General features: G+C 41.5%; 1 protein-coding gene across 13 annotated transcripts in view; it reads right to left on the bottom strand.

The window, feature by feature from the left end:
• The window catches only part of prom1a (prominin 1a), a 154,028-nt gene that overhangs the window by 49,756 nt on the left and 82,980 nt on the right, over nt 1-21,292 (bottom strand). For 9 of the 13 annotated variants that reach the window (XM_078401098.1, XM_078401136.1, XM_078401157.1 and 6 more), the window contains 4 exons: nt 8,977-9,097; nt 8,835-8,898; nt 5,555-5,644; nt 4,192-4,215 (listed from right to left, as the gene is read on the bottom strand). In XM_078401098.1, coding sequence (XP_078257224.1) covers nt 4,192-4,215; nt 5,555-5,644; nt 8,835-8,898; nt 8,977-9,097 — 299 coding nt within the window. The remainder of the gene's footprint in view (nt 1-4,191; nt 4,216-5,554; nt 5,645-8,834; nt 8,899-8,976; nt 9,098-21,292) is intronic. The other 4 variants (XM_078401127.1, XM_078401147.1, XM_078401185.1 and 1 more) reach the window with 1 other exon arrangement.

Here is a 21,292-nt window from a genome sequence, read left to right as displayed (position 1 = left end):
TATGAGGCAAAGGAACATCCTGCACAAGGTTGGACCTGGCACAGACAATGCGCCTCTGTGATACCACTGAGGAAACTAAACTGAGGCAATAAATAGTAAAATACGATTTTCTTTCAGCATACATAGCAAAGTAGAGTGGGAAGCCAGAGGATTGGGACTCTTTTAAAGAGCAACAGAAGATAACTAAAAAAGCAAAATGGGGAGAAAATATAAGGTACGAGGGTAAACTAACCAATAATATAAAGGAGGATAGTAAAAGCTTTTTTAGGTATGTGAAGAGGAAAAAAATAGTCAAGGCGAATGTGGGTCACATGAAGAGAGAAGCAGGGGAATTTATTATGGGGAACAAGGAAATGGCGGACGAGATGAACCGGTACTTTGGATCTGTCTTCACTAAGGAAGATACAAACAATCTCCCAGATGTTCTAGTGGCCAGAGATCTGAGGCTGACGGAGGAACTGAAGGAGATTCACATTAGGCAGGAAATGGTGTTGGGTAGACTGATGGGACTGAAGGCTGATAAGGAGGTGGCTCTAGAAATAGTGGACGCATTGGTGATCATTTTCCAATGTTCTATAGATTCAGGATCAGTTCCTGTGGATTGGAGGGTAGCTAATGTTATCCCACTTTTTAAGAAAGGAGGGAGAGAAAACGGGAAATTATAGACCAGTTAGTCTGACATCAGCGGTGGGGAAGATGCTGGAGTCAATTATAAAAGACGAAATTGCAGAGCATTTGGATAGCAGTAACAGGATTGTTCCGAGTCAGCATGGATTTACGAAGGGAAAATCATGCTTGACTAATCTTCTGGAATTTTTTGAGGATGTAACTAGGAAAGTTGACAGGGGAGAGCCGGTGGATGTGGTGTACCTCGACTTTCAGAAAGCCTTCAACAAAGTCCCACATAGGAGATTAGTGGGCAAAATTAGAGCACATGGTATTGGGGGTAGGGAACTGACATGGATAGAAAATTGGTTGGCAGACAGAAAGCAAAGAATGGGAATAAATGGGTCCCTTTCAGAATGGCAGGCAGTGACTAGTGGGGTACCGCAAGGCTCGGTGCTGGGACCGCAGCTATTTACAATATACATTAATGACTTGGATGAAGGGATTAAAAGTACCATTAGCAAATTTTCAGATGATACAAAGCTGGGTGATAGTGTGAACTGTGAGGAAGATGCTATGAGGTTGCAGGGTGACTTGGACAGGTTGTGTGTGGACGGATGCATGGCAGATGCAGTTTAATGTGGATAAGTGTGAGGTTATCCACTTTGGTGGTAAGAATAGGAAGGCAGATTATTATTTGAATGGTGTCAAGTTAGGAAAAGGGGACGTACAACGAGATCTGGGTGTCCTAGTGCATCAGTCACTGAAAGGAAGCATGCAGGTACAGCAGGCAGTGAAGAAAGCCAATGGAATGTTGGCCTTCATAACAAGAGGAGTTGAGTATAGGAGCAAAGAGGTCCTTCTGCAATCGTACAGGGCCCGAGTGAGACCACACCTGGAGTACTGTGTGCAGTTTGGGTCTCCAAATTTGAGGAAGGATATTCTTGCTATTGAGGGCGTGCAGCGTAGGTTTACTAGGTTAATACCCGGAATGGCGGGAATGTCCTATGTTGAAAGACTGGAGCGGCTAGGCTTGTATACACTGAAATTTAGGATGAGAGGGGATCTTATCGAAACATAAGATTAATAAGGGGTTGGACACGTTAGAGGCAGGAAACATGTTCCCAATGTTGGGGGAGTACAGAACCAGGGGCCACAGTTTAAGAATAAGGGGCAGGCCATTTAGAACTGAGATGAGGAAAAACCTTTTCAGTCAGAGAGTTGTAAATCTGTGGAATTCTCTGCCTCAGAAGGCAGTGGGGGCCAATTCTCTGAATGCATTCAAGAGAGAGTTAGATAGAGCTCTTAAGGACAGCGGAGTGAGGGGGTATGGGGAGAAGGCAGGAACGGTGTACTGATTGAGAACGATCAGCCATGATCACATTGAATGGTGGTGAAGGCTCGAAGGGCCAAATGGCCTACTCCTGCACCTATTGTCTGTTATACTAATGATTGCTTTTTAAGTTTAAAAACTTGATGAAATGCTATAGACTTAATGGTTTGACAATTTTATGGGGAGGCGAAACAATTGCTGAGCGTGCGCTTGCTCTCGCCGATATACAAGTCCACGCCTGGAACAGTGAAAACAGTAGATGAGGTGCAAGTGAACCTCTGCCTCACCTAAAAAGGCTATCGGGGTCCTTGGACAGAGGTATAGGGACAGGTGTTGCAACTCCTGCAGTTACAGGGAAAGTACCTGGGGAGGGGGGCGGTTTGGATAGGAAGGTTAACCAGGGAGTTGCAGAGGGAGCGGTCTCTGCAGAAAGGGGTGGAGTTGGGAAGATGTGGCGCGTGGTGGGATCCAGTTGGAGATGGCGAAAATGTCAGAGGATTATGTGCTGTATGCAACAGCTGATTGGGTGAAAGGCGAGGACACAGGGGACTGTCCCTGATGCAACTGGGGGAGGGGGAGCAAGAGCAGAGCTGCTGGATATTAATCAGACCCTCGTAAGGGCCTCATTTGTGATAGAAGGAAACCCCAATTCCCTAAAGAATGAGGATATCTCAGATGTCCTGGTATGGAACACCTCATCTTGGGCGCAGATGCAGCGTAGCCAGAGGAATTAGGAGATGGGGATAGAGTCTTTGCAGGCGGTAGGGTGGGAGGAAGTGTAGTCCAGATAGCTGCGGGAGTCAGTAGGTTTATACAGTGCAGTCGGTCCAATTTCCATCTGCCTACTGTGCCTCACTTAAGACAACTGGAACAACAGCCATTGCAGAATGAAGTATGCATTTAAGTTAATTTAATAAAATTGTAGAGTGCACGAGTTACAATTTTTAATGTTTTTGTTAATTTTAATAGGTTAATTGTCAGAATGTCAAAGATTTTCACATATTCAATGACAAGGACAGGTGGCAACCTTGGGGCATGGCGACACTAGCTACCGCATCCATTGCAGTTGAAGAGCTACATGGCTACATGAATTTGAAGAATGCCTGTGCCATGTTCATCTATAATCAGCAGGTTCACAAGAGAGTCATTCGAGGGTCAGGCTGGAAGAAACACACCAGTAGGAGGCTCGGGGAGTTTGCTGGTCAGTGGAAGATATCCTTCCAACTTTGAACTGAAGGGAATTTCATTAATTTGATTAAACTGTTAGAGATGGAGTACAAGAGAGGACAGCCAATTTTTAAAGCATGGAAGATCTTGCAGCAGATGTATGTAAATCTGATTTTTTTGGCTTCAAAGAAATTCACATGCTTTATGCATGGGCTGTTTATTGGCAGCAAAAAGGCATTTTCTGGATTCTTTAAAATTTGTTCAATCTTCCATTTGAAGTATATATTGGAAACATTAAGATCCATTTCTGGGTGCAGTTTTGTATTAAGATCTTAAAAGCCTCAAAAGTCCAAATATATGAAGATTCCTGGAAAACAACCCAAAATGTGAAAGGTCCTGACTTGAAAAGTCACCTATCCATTTTCTCCAGAGATGTTGCCGGACCCACTGAGTTACTCCAGCACTTTGTGCTCTAGGCAAAATGTGAAGTACTGATTCATCACCTCTAGATGGCTACCTGTTTCCACATAATTTAGCAACACAGCATGCAGCGTCAGAAAACCCAATATTAAAGCATACAGAAATGAAATATAGCATTTCAAAACTGAGAATTTTGTACCATTTATCACAAGATTTTAATTTTGTTTTTGTAAAATTCATGTTACAAAAGCTCCTTTGTATACAGCATGTCTAGAATCTATTTTTCTTTAAATAATAGACAATAGATACAGGAGTAGGCCATTCGGCCCTTCGAGCCAGCACCGCCATTCATGGCTGATCACATAATGACTCCGGCAAACATTTTTAAATGCCGATACCAATTCAAAAGATTCAATATTTAAAAAATTATCCAGAAATATTGTTCAAATTTATTAAAATATAATTTTTATTTCAATAACATGATCAAAGAACTCTTGCAGACTGGTGGATTCTGTGCAATTAAATAATTTCCAAGATAAATTAAATAAATGTATGACAATCCAATGAGTAAAATCCACAACAAGGCCAAGTACAACGATTAAATTTGAATTTAAACAAAAAGATCATGAACAAACAAGACTTCACATCACTGATGCCAAAGTTACCTTTAATAGCCCTTTTCACTGTGGCTTCATTGCAAGAAATAAAGCAAAGAAAGATAATAGAAAAGTGCAGAACATAGGAGGAAGAAAGATCTTGCTAAACCTTTTTTTGATTTTTTTTTTAGCGTGGGTACACTACATTACATAAAATGAACTCTGGTTATTGGTAAACAGTTTCACATTACAGTGCTTAAACTAAAGCACATCCTTCATCCAGTTTCTCACATGATGCTGACCCATATGATTCCAGATCAGATCATTATGTCAACTGTTCCCAGGCAGAATAATATGAAGGAAGAAATCTAATCTGTTGACAACTTTTGCACCTAAAGCTCTTACAAACTTTGTTGGATAGTGTGGACAATGTACAAGGATGGGGTTGAGATTAACTGTCACACCCTCCCCTCCACATTTTAATAGACTGGCCAAACACACTATCCATGAAACAGGAAGCTGGGCATGGTATCCAAGAATAGAATTAAAAACAGTAAAAGTTACAGGATTTAGAAGAATAATAAAAGCAATGGTGAACGTAGAAAATTCAGATCATACATGGAGGCAAATAAAACAGCTTAATTACAGAAAATCCAGTCATGGCACACTTGCCACCCAAACTGGTTGCCTTTTCAACTGACTGCCAACAGTGGTCATGGTTAGGATAGCCAGAAATTCAAGCACGCTGCAATTTTCTACAGAGATTTAGTGTTTATTTAAAATGAATGAAACGAACAATAACATTTCAAATGTTTCTCAAATACGTTTTAACCCCTGCTTTAAAGATGTTCATTACATATTGTTCTTTAAACTGTTTCACTTCTCCAAGAGATATAATAAAACTAATCAGAAATTTTTTTCAGCACTCAATTTGTTTTCTTTCAAATTACATGGTTATAATACAAATGTGGAAGCTTATAGCAATAACTTTAATAATTAAAGTAGGAGCATTAATAAAATGTATCCAAAAAGAGATTTGAATTTTCTTTGAATAAAATCTGCAACACAATTACATTTCCGTGCATCTTTGTCAATAGGTGTGTATCTTGCAGAAGTCCAGCTATTAGTGTATAATCAGTCTAATTTACAGCAGATTTTCATTTAATATCTTCATTTAGAATAACGAGGACTCCAGTTCATCATATGATGCTTCATCCTAAATTCCAAATTGCACATGGTGTTTGCCAAGCATAGAATGTTCTCTGCAAGTTATGAAATCTGTGCATCTTCCAATCACACTTCCTGCACCCCACCTCCCCACCAATACAGAGTATAGAGATTTGTACTATTCGGTTACCATTTAAAATACATTATAATGAAGCATGACACTCGTTACTCTACACGTAAGCATTACATCATGCACTCAACGAACCTTTGGCCATGTGGAAGTAAGCATCCAGTGCAGGAATAACATCCTTTGCAAAGCGAGCTTTAACTTTACCACCAAGTACACGGTCAATATCTGCATGGGAGAAAGAATGAGACAGTTCTAAGAAATGCAATTACACCCAAGTTATTTTTGCCGGAATTTTAAAAAACCTGTGATACAACCCATCAGTCAGCTCTCTATCAGACACCTGTACAAGTTCAATAGAGTCTTCATCGACATGCCAAATCTCCTCAATTTATTAGAAGCATTGATGAGCTTTCTTAGTGATTGCATCAATATACTGAGCTCCCAGACAGATCTTCAGAAATATGAATGGCCAGAAATCTAAGGTTGTTGACTGTCTCCACTGCCATCATGTCAATAAAGACAGGTTCATGGATCTTCAGCACTCCACTTCTAAAGTCAACAATTAGTTCCTTATTCTTGTTAATGTTGAGAGCAAGATTGTTGTTCTGATATCATTCCATTAGATTGTCACTCTCCCTACTGCTCTCCGACTCATTGTTATCTGTTATTCATCCAACAACAATGGTATAGTCAGTGAATTTAAAACTGGTGCTGGAGCAGTGTCTGGCTACAGTCATTGGCACAGCATGAATCGAGCAGAGGACTGCACACACAACCTTCAGTGCGCTTGTGATGATGATGATGATGATGATGATGATCATTGAGAAGTAGGCATTGTTGCCAATTTCCAGTGATTGTAGTGTGCTGATGAGGAAGTCATGAATGCAATTGTGCAAGAATGAGGAGAGACACGTTTGATCCAAGTTTGATATGTGGACTCTTTAGAACGATTTGCTTTTGGGCTGCAGGATCATTTTCAACAAACAGTATTAACTGCCAGTTAAGGCTAACAAACAATAACATCTAAATACATCAGCACTACATTTTGCACAAATTAAACATGACCTTTGGCTTGTCAATCCACCCTTTTCCACACAAATGTAGTGCTGCCTGATTTGATGCAAGAGCTTATTCAACCAGTTTCATGACAGAGGATGCCACATGTCAGAAATGAAGTAGTTGGCAGCAACAGAAGCTGGAAAAAGAAAATTTCCTGCTGGAGGTTACCAGATCATTCTGGCATTTGGTGATCAGCTGTGAGTGTGTTGGCTTCAGTCTAACTACAGATGCTGGAGCAAAGGCATCCAGAGAATATGGTCCGTTGAATTGTAGTTATTAATTATGTTCATGTTCCAATCTTTAGGTTGCGCTCCATAAAACTTTAAAAGTGATCTATTGTCATCATCTTGGTTGTGGCCAAATTTTAAATGCTTTTGTGCAGAAAAACAGCCCACAGGTTCCACAAGTGCTGGCAAAATGTTTCTTTCCAATGACCCCCCACCCCAGTCACATCCAGTAATAATGTCATGGAATACAAGATATCCATAGTAAATGGAGGAAAGCATTCTGGAGTCACTTGGCATTCAAGTCATGCAAGTGTCGGGTAAGGGAGAGCCCATTTCCCAAAACTTATAATCGGAGTATCTCAAGAATAGACTAAAGTCTCCTTGAACAGAAATAGGTCATTTTTAAGTGATGGATCTCTTGGGAATGAGTTAAAATTTTAATTTGTAATATTAAATGATATGAAATAAAGCAGATTATAATGATGTAAAGTTCAATATACCTCAAGATAATCCCACTCCCCATGCTTCGCTTTGCAATATAATTCATTTTATTTTTAAACACCTCAATTGATTAGGTCAATTTTAACAGAAGCAACAGGCACAATTAAGTGATCAAAAAGAAATGCAAGTAATAAAATTGTTTTTAAGTATCCTTTGATCCTATTGCACACAGTACTAAAAAGGTGCAATATAGACATTTTGAACCTCAACATATACTGCTGGATGTTTGCCAATCAATGTGTACTGATTAGTAAAGACAAAAAAATAAAAATTACAATTAGATGGAAATGCAACAGACCAGGCAGCATTTGCAAGGGAAAATAAGATGTTTGGGTATTCTATTCATTTGGTTACCTAATATTTCCATTTTGTTGCAGAGAATTCCAGATTCCCTTATAATTTTAAGCTGAATGCTAAATAATTACGTTTTGGTGTAAAACATGCCTTAATTATCAATAGATTGTTAGACCTAAATTCAGGATCTCTTCTACTCTCCACTTTCTGCTCTCTCCGGGGACAACTCATTCTGTGACTCTCCGATTGCCCCTCATCCACTGGCATTTGTCCCTACACCTCCCCACATCAATCACCATCCAGGAAACTAAGCAGAGAGGCAGAGAATCATCTGCACCTCCTCCAACCTCATCTATTGTATTCCATGCTCAATGTGTGTCCCCCTCCCCCCGCCAACCTATGCCGGCAAAATTAAATGTAGACCAGGTGCATGTTTTGCAGAGCACCTGCCCTCCATCTACAATGCACAACTAGAGCTTCCTGGTGTACATCATTTCAATTGCTTCAACACCAAGCTGTCTGTCCTCATCTTCTCTTCTGCAATGTTGAAGCCAAAAGCAAACTCGTAAAATAACCTAATTTTCCACTTGGCTACCCCACAACCTAAATGATATGAACATTGAATTTTCCAATTTCAAGAAACCTATACCCAGTGTCCATCTCCCATTTCTACCACCCCATTCACCTTCCCTCTCCCCCTCCACCCAGTTACCTGGATTTGTTACACTTCCCTACCTGGTTCCATCTACCCATCATTCCCCCACCTAACCAGGTTCCACACAGAAATACCTCTGACAATTTAGTACATTTCTTGGCTATTTTCCTCTTCAGCGGCACGGACAGTTGCAGCAACCATAAATTACTTGAAACACATACATTCGTCAGTTTGTGTTCCAAACTGCTGGAAAATCCAGCAGGTCAAGCAGCATCTGTGGAGGTAGAAGAATGTTCCCATTGTAGGGACTTGAAATGCCTGCTATCCCTCTCCCTCCATATGTGTTGCCAGGTAACTACCATTCCACCAGCAGCGTTATTTGCTCCAGATGACAGCATTTTGTCTCTTATGCCTTCTTGTGAAGCACCTTGCCCAGCTGTCATTGTCCATTGCTTGACGGGGTAAGTGATTGGTAATAGCCAATATACACGTGTTTATATCATATATCATATCATATATATACAGCCGGAAACAGGCCTTTTCGGCCCACCAAGTCCGTGCCGCCCAGCGATCCCCGCACATTAACACTATCCTACACCCACTAGGGACAATTTTTACATTTACCCAGCCAATTAACCTACATATCTGAAGTAAATTAAACGAAGAAAGGATTACTTACTGTTAAGATCAGAAAATGCTCGGTTCTTGGTTGTATCATATTGGTGTATGATATAATTTATTTGCTGAAAGAAAAAAAAACATTTGCTGAAGTTCACTACATTTTAAGCTTTCCTTCTCTATTCAGCCAAAATCTTTCTTACAGTTGGTGCTTGATTGAGCAAAGTGTGTAGATCCTGGAAGTTGTTGTTGACCAGCTTCTTAACACCTTTAACATGGTTGGTAAGATTTTGATTTGCTGCAAACATGCATAGGGTCCCTGCCCTATTATAAAGATACAAAGACATTGTTTTAAAATAAACAAATGGCTATGTGTTTCCAGAGATAATTATGCCAAAATTAATTATATGCATAAATTACCAATGCGACAAAATCTGTTGAATGATGCATTTCTAAGTTTATCAACATGAATTACAGTGATTAAATGTAAATTACACTTCAGGATCAAATATTTATTCATTCCTATTTTATTGAAGCTTTTTAAACCAATTAGCATTCCAAAAAGCTGAAGGAATTTTAAAATATTAATTAGCAGCAAAATTCCACAATTTTAAAAGCATGGGTAATGTGACTCGTATCCAAAGTGTGATTGTGTGATTATGTGCTAACAAGAGGATAGCACAAGCCAGCTCTGCATCTGGAAGACTGAAAAGCATGGGGAAGAAGCGAAATCAGCCGAAAGTCCAAGGTATACTGTGCTGTTGTTTCCACAATGCCAGAGACATAGACAGTGTGCAGCCGACATGCCAGAATACTTCATTTCATGTGGTAAGACAAAATTCCTGAAACACAGATTCTGTCCCAAACAAACCTCCCCAGAATTTACAAATTGCTAAAAGTATCACAGATCAGGTGGCATGGACATGTCAGAAGTCAGAATAACAAAGCAGCTACTTTAAGGAGAGCTGATAGAGGGAAAACAAGCACGCGATAGGCAGAACATGAGATTCAAAGGACATCCCTGAAGAGTTTCAACATTGACACATATCACAGAAAACAACAAGCATTGGACCATCACGCAGAAAATGCAGTCCTCGCTCATGTGAGAATCTCGATAAACAAGCAGCACTAATGCTACAGCATCCCTACACCTGTCACCCCAGGGGAACGAGCTTTCTAACCCAAAACTAATGTAATCAGTCACCCTCTACACATTGCTACGCTATAGGCCAGATGTCACGGCCGTACTCTCTCATGAGTAACATACATCAACATGCTATTCCCTTCCATGAAACAGAAATAGTTTGCTTTACAACTACCATTTATTGAACGTGCCAAATGAAGAGAAGGGAAAAGGAAAGATGACATTTCCTGCCTGGACCTTCTTCACCCTAGGTAAGAGTGGTAAAGGCGGCGTATGGTATGCTTGCCTACAATCAGAACGGGCATCGAGAACGATAGTCGGGAAGTCATGTTGCGACTTTATAGGACTTTGATTAGGCTGCATTTGGAGCACTGTGCAGTTGTCACCCCGTGTCAAGGATTGAGGCTTTGGGGAAGGTGTAGAAGAAATTCACCAGGATGCTGCCTGGATTAAAGGATATTAACTATAAGGAGAGGTTGGACAAGCTTGAATTGTCTTCTCTGAAGAATGGAAGACCTAATAGAAGTACATAAAATCATAAGCGGCATAGATAGGATAGACAATCAGAACCTTCCTTCCATTAACCAGCTGGAAGAAGCACGGAGACAGCAAATGCACAGAATGTTCTCTGGGTGGGGGGGACCAAACATCCATCCCCAGTGGCTCTGTAGAACAACTGATCAAGGGCCAAGATATATTGCCACGGCGGTAGGTGGAGGGGGTACCAAAAGAGGGGACAAGCCCATTTGATCTTTTATTTGCATAACTACCCACCTCAGATGAATCTGTCCACGTAAATCGCAGTAGGAGTGACCCCAAACACTTTATGGAGATTAAATCCTGCCTTCAGTGAAAATACATTTCCTGTGAGGTTGCCAATTCCAGTTGAGTGCAATTTTGTTGCTAATGGCCCACAGTGCCTCAGAGATGCCTAGTCCCGAGTTGCATACACACCTTATGGAAATTAAATCCTGTCTTCGGTGAAGATACATTTCATGTTGCAAGGCACCACCACCATGCTGAATGGGGGGGGGGGGGGGGCTGCAAATAGTTCTATTCAGCATGGTAGTAGTGCCTTGCAACATTAAATGCATTTTCACCAAAGACAGGATTTAATCTCCATAAAGTCTGTATGCAACTCAGGACTCAGCATCGCTGAGCCTCTGTGGACCATCAGCAACAAAATTGCACTCAACTGAAATTGGCATGTCCCCTGGTCTACCATTGTTTAGTCTTGCCACATCCAGTCATGAATAGTGATGGACAATTAAACAACTTGCTGCAGGAGCAGGTTCCATATATTGCACTATTCTTAGTTGGGTGGGAGGAAGGGAACTCGGCAATCAGTGCAGAAGAGAAAGATGAAGCACTTGCAAGTATCTGCAGCCATAAGTGCCACATAGATGGTGCATCTCAACAAATTCCAATGGTGCCCAACATAATAGATTCATTCCATAAGATGAAGAAATGTCTAAATACAAAGGATGAGGTAAATGCAATGGGCCATAACACCATTCCACCAATAATATTTATGACTGTCAATCCATGAACCAGTCTTCATCAACAGGGTGGCAGTGGAAAGTGTCAACAGTCTCAAGCTTCTCTCTGAGGATCCAGCATGGGGCACACACATTGATGTAATCACAAAGAAAGTTTATCACCATCTTCACTTCCTTCGGAGATGGAAAATATTCAGTATGTTGCCAAATACTCTCGGCATGGTAGAGATAACTGATCAGCTCGAACGCCCAAGACTAAAGGAAGCTACAGAGAGTAGAAAACATTCTACTGGTCCATCACAGGTATCGATCTCCCATCATAAAGAAAACTAGCTGCTTCAAAAAGACACAAAGCACACTGGCCACATTCTTCTTGCTACTACTATCGGGAAATGGTACAGGAGCATGAAAATCACGAAGAACAGCTTGTTCCCAGCAACCATCATGTTTTTGCCACTGCACAACTATAACCACTATTTCAGCAACTACACCCTGCAATGGACCGTTTTTGGTTGCACTATGGGACTTTTGCTTTGCACTATTATGCTTAGCTAGTATTAGAGACAGAAAAATAGGTGCAGGAGTAGGCCACTCGGCCCTTTGAGCCAGCACCGCCATTCAGTAGCTGATCATAGCTGATTCATGGCTGATCATCTAAAATCAGTACCCCGTTCCTGCTTTTTCCCCCATATCCCTTGATTCCTTTAACCCCACGAACGAAATCTAACTCTCTCTTGAAAACATTCAGTGAATTGGCCTCCACTGCCTTCAGTAGCAGAGAATTCCACAGATTCCCAACTCTGGATGAAAAAATGTTTCCTCATCTCAGTCCTAAATGGCCTACCCCTTATTCTTAAACTGTGACCCCTGGTTCCGGACTCCCCCAACATCGGGAATATTTTTCCTGCATCTAGCCAGTCCAACCTTTTAAAAATGTTATATGTTTCTATAAGATTCCCTCTTATCTGTCTAAATTCCAGTGAATACAAGCCCAGTCAACCCATTCTTTCATCAAATGTCAGTCCCGCCATCCCGGGAATTAACCTGGTGAACCTACGCTGCACTCCCTCAATAGCAAGAATGTCCTTCCTCAAGGAGATTAAAATTGCACACAATATTCCAGGTGCGGTCTCACCAGGGCCCTGTACAACTGCTATAGGACCTCCTTGCTCCTAAACTCAAATCCTCTCGCAATGAGACTTTCTTCACTGCCTGCTGTACCTACATGCTTACTTTCAGTGATTGATGTACAAGCACACCCAGGTCTCGTTGCACATCCACTTTTCCTGATCTGACAACATTCAGATAATAATCTGCCTTCTTGTTCTTGCCATCAAAGTGGATAACCACACAATTATCCACATTATACTGCATCTGCCATGCATCTGCCCACTCACCCAACCTATCCAAGTCATCCTGCAGCCTCATACGGTGCCCTCCATAATGTTTGTGACGAAGACCCATCATTTATTTATTTGCCTCTGTACTCCACAATTTGAGATTTGTAATAGAGAACAAAAAATCGCATGTGGTTAAAGTGCACATTGTCAGATTTTAATAAAGGCCATTTTTATACATTTTGGTTTCACCATGTAGAAATTCCTACTTAGGCCCCCTCGGTCATGGCTGACCATGGGTGATGCATCCTAGTTGGCTGCTTGCTCCACACCTCGGCAAGAGCAGCGTTGCTTGTGTCTGAAGAGACCAAAGCGGGAGTGACAGTCTCTGGTCTGTTGAAGTTGCTGCGCTCCTTTCTGCGTGCCCGCTTGTCTGCCGCTGCGTTCATCAGTTTCTCTTCTCCCATTTTGAGATGTTGGTTCAGGGTACCTCTCCACCTCTTATGGTCAGCTGCAAGGCACTCCCAGGACTCCACGTTGATGTCGAGCACCTTCAATTCTTTCTTGCAGACATCTTTGTAACGTAGCTGGGGGCGGCCGATGGTTCTCCTCCCAGATGTCAGCTCTCTATATAGGATGTCTTTTGGAATACAGCCATCCTCCATGTGGTGGACATGGCCCAGCCACCACAGCCTGCGCTGTCTGAGTAGAGTGTACATACTGGGAAGGCCAGCTTGCGACAGAATCGCGGCGTGGGACACTGTCTTGCCAGGATATACCCAGGATACGGCAGATGCTTCCAAGCTGGAAGGTGTTGAGTCTTCTCTCCAGTCTGGCATATGTAGTCCATGTCTCACTGCCGTACAGCAGCGTGCTGTTGACACAAGCGTTGTAGACTGCTATCTTTGCCTTCACTGTCAGCTTTGGATTGGTCCACAATCGAGTTGTGAGGCGAGCGAGAGTTGTAGCTGTCTTCCCGATCCTCTTGTCAACCTCTGTGTCCAAGGAGAAGTTGTCGATTGTGGACCCGAGGTACGTGAACTGATGGACGGCATCCAGTTCGTAGTCGTCGATGGTGATGACAGGCGGTGCCTCTGCATCCTGTCCCAGGACGTTCGTCTTCTTCAGGCTGATGGTCAGCCCAAAGTCCTTGCAAGCCCGATAGAAGCGGTCCATCAGTGACAGTAGATCCTGCTGGGTGTGGGACACAACTGCTGCGTCATCGGCGAACAACATGTTTCTGATGAGAGTTTCACGTACTTTTGTCGTGGCTCTGAGGCGGGTGAGATTGAAGAGCTTCCTGTCTGATCTAGTACGCAGGTAGATCCCCTCTGTAGCGGTGCTGAAGGCATGTTTCAGGAGGAGAGCGAAGAAAATCCCAAAGAGTGTGGGAGCGAGGACGCAGCCTTGTTTGACGCCACTGCGGATGTCGAAACTGCCATTGAACTGCACTGTCCCCTTCGTGTTGATGTGGAAGGATTCTATCATGCTCTGCAGTTTTGGTGGGCAGCCAATCTTTGGTAGAGCCTTGAATAGGTCATCTCTGCTGACAAAGTCGAACGCCTTGGTGAGGTCAATGAAAGCAATATACAGGGGCATCCGCTGTTTTCTGCACTTCTCCTGGAGCTGGCGAAGGGAGAAAATCATGTCTACTGTTGACCTTCCAGCTTGGAAACCGCACTGTGACTCTGGATAGACACGTTCTGCCAGCTTCTGCAGGCGGATCAAGATGACCCGAGCAAAGACCTTGCCGAGGATGTTGAAGAGGGAGATGCCTCTGCAGTTGTTGCCTCTGTAGTTGTTGAAGAGGGAGATGCCTCTGCAGTTTGTAAAAACTGGCATGTAACAATGGTAATGCCACTGTGGTTATGGGAGATTTCAATATACCAGAGAGAAGGCAATTCTGGATTTAGTGTCTGGTTTTAGCATTGTCCAATGAACCAGATTTAATAAGGGAACTCAACGTAAAGGAACCACTATGAGGGAGTGACCATAATATGATGTTTTAATCTGCAATTTGAAAGGGAGAATGTTAAATCAGAAGTGTCAGTGTTGCAGTTGAACAAATGGGAACTATGAAGGCATGAGAGAGGAGCTGGCCAAGGTCGACTGGAAAAGGATCCTAGCAGGAATGACGGTGGAACAGCAATGGCTGGAATTTCTGGGCATAATCCACAAGATGCAGGATCATTTCATTCCAAAGAGGAAGAAAGATTCTAAGGGGAGCAAGAGGCAACTGTGGCTGACAAGGGAAGTTAGGGATGGAATAAATCTATAAGATGTAGAACATAGCATAGCAGAGCAGGAAGCCAGAGGATTGGGGAAATTTCATAGGACAACAGAAGGTAACAAAAAAGGAAATATGGGCTGAAAAGATGAAGTACGAGGGTAAGCTGGCCAAGAATATAAAGATGGATAGTAAAAGCTTCTTTAGGTATGTTAAGAGAAAAAGATTAGTAAAGACAAATGTGGGTCCCTTGAAGGCAGAAACAGGTAGAGTTATTATGGGGAGCAAGGTAATGGCAGAAGAGTTGAACAGGTACTTTGTTTGTCCCGCCCCCTCCTCTGACATCAGTCTGAAGAAGGGTCTCGACCCGAAACATCACCCATTCCTTCTTTCCTGAGATGCTGCCTGACCCGCTGAGTTACTCCAGCATTTTGTGATACCTTTGATTTGTACCAGCATCTGCAGTTAATTTCCTAGACATAGTAGCCTGCTTAATAAACACATTCCCTCACTCCACCAATGCACAGAATCAGCAATGGTGCTGACTACAGAATGCACTGCGGCAACTCAGCAAAACTCTTTAGATAAGATCCAGCTAGGATAAAAGAAGCAAAAGCATGGGAATATCACTTCAAAGCTGCCCTCCAAGTCACACACTATCCTGATTTGGAAATATATCATCCTTTCTTCACCACTGGGTCAAAAGCCTGACCTCCCTCCCTCATGGCATCACAGGTGAGTAACCCGTGATAATATCAGCTGTGCAACTCACGCCCAATAATAGTTTGTCCAACACTGGTTTTAATGCATGTTATCAAAAGAGGTGGGCGAGACTTCCCTTTTACTCAAATTAATCAGTGCATAAATCTGTGTAAGTGCCAGCCCTGCTATTACTCTTGAAGGTTACTAGTCTGCAAACTGCTGGTCAAAGTTAACTCAACTCGCTGCTCCAATATCATTCACCAATCCTTCACTTCATACCAGTGCAGCCACCTTTACATTGCCGAATGATAATATTACCCACACTTCACGGCCTGCAGCATTTCACGGAGGCAGTTCACCACCATCTTCTCTAGGGCATGGAGATTTGCTGGTTCATTCTTCAATGCACTATATCCCTTGAGTGAATAAATGTCTTTATCTTGTATTCTGCCTTTCAGTAATGGATAGAATTTTTCCATATTGTATTCTACCAGTCACAGATTTGGTCATTCATTATTTTCTCTTTAATGCTCTTTTCATCATCCTCATTCCAGACTGCAAGCCAGATTAACAGCTGGATACATTACACTTGGGTCTCCACAAAATAACTGCTACGAATTGGAAAATATACATACATCAGCTCTTTTTCTAATGAATGATATTTCCATAACTAAGAGCACTGAGAAATAGAATAAAAGTGCACTTCTGAAATCAGTATTAACGCTTCCCAAAATAGTTATTTCAGCAGATTGAAGTAGTTCAGTGATAGCTAATATGTTTAAATGTTGCACGCGTATAGCTTAATGCACACACACAAAACCAAACTAGGTCACTGTTAGTGGAGTATTTTGCTAGTTTTACCAAATGGTGCTCAGTGGAAGCAAGAAAAGATTATACTAAATCCCCTTAATCCTGATATGCATGTTTTTAAACAGAAATATGACTTGTGTCCCCCTCTATCTTTTCCTAAATTTGAGAAGCATGTTCCCCATTCTCACATAACCAACACTTCTACCTCCTCTCAGATAATGCAACTGTCCTATTCACCACCTCACCCAATGAATGCCCTGGATATGCCTTGTCCTGGGGGGAAAAAAAGACTGTGTCACTCACTTCCTCCACTCCCACCCACAATCATTATGGATTTAGTGTTGAGACATTTGAACAAGGTTGAACCTAAACGATGTCCAGTTGTGGCATTTGAAAGTATAATGTTTCGACTGGTACCATGTTGAAACTCATTAAGGATAACTAGTGCCAATTGAAAATATCCTGACTTAGTCTGAAGGGTGTCGACCGAAACGTCACTCATTCCTTCTCTCCAGAGATGCTGCCAGTCTCGCTGAGTTACTCCAGCTTTTTGTGGTTATTCCTCAAATTGGTTATTCCTCAAAGTAGCCCTGCAGAATTCTGCAATGCCACCTCAATCCTAGCAGCAAGATCAGTGGACAGGCATAATGAACAACCCCAATTTAATAGGGTGCAGGCAAGAACAGCTCAATTCATCTCCGTTCCATGCTTAATAAAAACTGTAGATGGTGGCATTCAAAAGTGCATCGAGCCAAGGTATTGTGATGAGGAATAGGATGAATTGAACATGGAGTGGTAAGAGCAGTTCCAATTCAACAGCTTTCTCACGTTTTGGAACAAAACTCTATTTGCATTATTCATTTGAGGAATCCATTTTAACACATCCTTGGCCTCAAAAAATTAACATTCTAAGGCAACATCAACCACACCACATAAACAACTCCTTCATGCTTTTGAACAAGAAGGTATGTGATGCACTGCAACAAGGAACACAAAGATGCCTTGAATTATCACAGCACTGCTTTCATCCTCTGGAGACAAGCAGTAATATACTTGGCCTACACTCGTGGTGTAAAACAAAGTATGCACACTTATTCAGCTGTGTACAATCATTTCTGTCTTATACATTTTCAATTATCTACCTTAGATATTCTCAATTTCCTTACAATACAACAATCATATTGCTGTGTGGGTTGGAATTGCAGATGCTGTTTTAATCTGAAGAATGATCATATTATCAATTTGACTACAAGTATGAGTATTGCAACTTTGAGCCACAGCAAAACCGATGGAGCTTATCGTTCAGACAGCATCAGCATTTTTCCATACTTTTGTACTCTCGCACTCCAAAACAACGTTCCAGTAGTTTACAAATTACCATGGCAACAGCAATGCACACCTCAAGCTCTCTCTCCCTTTTCCCCTTATTTCAGAGTTATGCAGCTGAAATATTCAGAGTTGTTCCACTGTTTGCCACATTAAAAAAAACACAAAAGACTTCAAGCCAAGCAAAGTAATTGGTGGTGGGATAGGGGAATAGAGAAATCCTTCGTCATGGTGGACAAATGTTTAGCATCACTCTGCAAACATACACCACACACATGCCTTTGAATCTACGTGTATACCAAACATGTTGCCATTTACAAAATGCATGTTTCCCTTCAAATAAGTTTCCCAAGCAGTAAAATGTATAATTACTATTTAAACCATAATTCCATGGTTCAGCCAATCTGACCATGAGATGATACAATGTCAAACATACAAATGTTAATCATTCCTGGAAAAAATTAATCATCTTTTCTACCAAGGGACATCTTACCCTAGTTGCATTTATCTTCGCTTCTGAACAGTGTGCTCCATTTCCAGTTCAATGCCCGGAGGATCAGCATCAAATTATATGCTTTTCTTAATATGTTATTTAACCTCCTCAAAGGGAAACTGATAGTTGGGTATAAATGGATGGATACAATGCTTGCACTGTTAATTCAATGAGCTTCGCGCAATGAGATTAAAATTAGGTAAATCATAATCAATTCTAAATTCTTAGAAAGACCTCTTTGTTCCCGTTTTGTAAAGCAAGGATCGACAGTATCCATGGGCTCTCAAGGTCATCTGCACCATTGGAACAGACAAAGGGTCTTTGAAGACAAGAGAGATGTAAAAACAACAAAGGCTCTTTCAGAGAAATTAAAATTCCCATGTATTCTGTATTAAATTATTTTGCCGTAGCAATAACTTTTGCTTAATACAGAAAACACACCTGCTTCTTGTGCTCTGAATGCATTTAACTTTTCGATTAGCTACCAAGTTATTCTTTTGCCATTGCCCAAGGAAGCATTAAATTTACACGGTCATACAAAATCCATTTTTTTTAAAATTAAATGAAAATCAAAATGCTTGGCTTACTTTCTTCCACAACCATTTCAAAAATTAAGGTTTTAGGACATTTTGGTTATTGCAACTGAAGTCTTGTTGGAGAGGAGAGAGACCACTTAAATTTCGGAAGATAATCTAGATTAAAGGAAACTAGAAACATAGGAAATAGGTGCAGGAGTAGGCCCTTCGAGCCAGCACCACCATTCAATATGATCATGGCTGATCGTCCAAAATCAGTACCCCGTTCCTGTCTTCTCCCCATCCCTGGATTCCATTATCCCCAAGAGCTATATCCAACTCTCTTGTATACATCAAAAAAGGAGAGGCAACAAGGGAAGGGTGAAAGATGAGAATTAAATGATTCCATTGTGGCGTGCATTTACTGCTGGAGGTGGCATCAGAGTTAATGAATGGACACACAAAGAGTAAATGAGCTAACAATTGCTGACCATCTCTTCCCCAAACACCAATCTAATTCCACTTACCAGCCTCTGGCCCACCCCTCTGCCGTACTCCTATAAGCAGGCACTATTTCCTCAGTCCTGATGCTGGATCTGCACCCAAAACATTGACATATACATTTTGCCTCCACAAATGTTTCTTGACCCTGCCGATTTGTTCCAGATTTCAGCACCTGCAATCTCTTGCCTTGGTAAGATATTGAAATCTATATACTAAAACTCTTGTTTGTTTGTTTGTTCCTGAACTGCAGCCAAAACGGTACACGATAGCATGGCAATTTTATGCCCACCTTACTCACTAACATCTCTTTGGTGCTAATGGAAGTTTCATTGAAATCGGTGTTATATAAAGTTATTCACATTTTAAGGTTTAAATCTATCTCCGAGGGAGGGGAGAGGAAGGGAGGGAGGGGATGGAGGGAGGGAGGATAAGGGGAGTTGAGGGGGATGGAGTAGGGGAGGGGGGAAAGGGGGAGGGGAGGGGGAGGAGAGGGTACTGCACCAATGCAGGAGAGGTTTGGGGCCAACGGGTCCACTTGGTCTAGCAAAGGCTAAAAATAATAGGGAACAACAGGCAAAAATAATGCTGCCAGCAAGCAGTTTTTGATGAGCTGCAAGGTGAAGAATGGGAGAGCAGCCTTGGGAGCAGTGGAATACAAGAGCCCAGAGAAAAAACAAAGTTCAACATTTTGAAAGTTGTGCTGAGATCGGCATGGAACCAGACAGATAATTTTATTGAGCTAGAATTAAGTAGCCTGTAATATCGAAGATGTCAGGTTAGAAGCTCAAAGCTGGCAGGAATGACAGCAGATTTGGGTCAGGTCAGTGCATCACTGTTTGGCCAGTGGTTAAATGTTGCCTAGAATTAGACATCAAACAACACAAGGGCCGATGTGTTGACATAGGTAGTGCACAGAGGTGTCATCATGGTACACATCCAATAGACTGCACATGTAGAATATAGGACGGATGAGAAAGACGACAAGGTTGAAACACAGGAGAGCATAAATTATTGTCAATGGGAAGAGAAGCCATTGCTCAAAACTAGCTAGGGTCAAATAAAGCACCCAATCATTAAAATTTAAAACAAGCTAGTGAAGTTAGGGACACTTTAGCAGGGAATAGTGTATTTGTTGAGAGATTTCAAAGGTCAAAAGCTGATTTTTCTTTAAATTGCATTCTCCTAATACAGTATTTGGGACAACATCCTGCCTGAAACAACTGCAACAAAAAATTGTCTGGCCTCTCATTTACCTTATCCAGATGCCGGCTGATTTCCTATCCAATTTCCATACTTAGAAATCACTTAAAATAACAATGTGCGCCACTCTTTACACGATTAAAGACAAGTTAAACGCAACCTCAGTTTTGCAGAACACCCACAGTAACCAATGTTAACCGCAAAAGTATCATATCAATAAGAAATCTAATACGAAACACAGAACAGCAAAAACTATTTATTTTTAGATTGCCATTCTCATGCAATCGATAGTGAAAAGTGGGTGTTGGGTACACGGACCAGCCAAACAAATCTCACTTATAACCAGAAAAATTATACACTCAAACTGGATAGGCAAAGTTGGGATATAACTGGGTTGGTTTTAAAAATAAGAAAAGTGCAATTTTTTTAATACATGCCACATACTTGCCAAATGGTCAACATCCAAATCACTTAATCCTATTTCAAATTTAAGCAAATCAAACATGTTTGACCGTTTTAGTAAGAACATTGGCAAATTACTAGTTAGCATGCCAAAAACCGCAAATATCATTCACCTGGGTTGAAAAAACAAATTGAAAATTCTTGCATGTATGTGATACTAAGAATGCGTGACGGCGTTGGAAAGGGGAACAAATCATGTTTCATATTAATGAAGCACACGAGTACAAAGGAACTGGAGTCATAAAATTCTTACGGGATTGGACTAAGCTGGAGGCAGGAAAAATGTTCTCCATGTTGGGG

This window comes from Rhinoraja longicauda, chromosome 1 (assembly GCF_053455715.1).
Source record: "Rhinoraja longicauda isolate Sanriku21f chromosome 1, sRhiLon1.1, whole genome shotgun sequence".
Classification (NCBI taxonomy): domain Eukaryota; kingdom Metazoa; phylum Chordata; class Chondrichthyes; order Rajiformes; family Arhynchobatidae; genus Rhinoraja; species Rhinoraja longicauda.
Note: the sequence above shows the minus strand (reverse complement) of the source record. Positions and strands in the feature narration are given on the sequence as shown.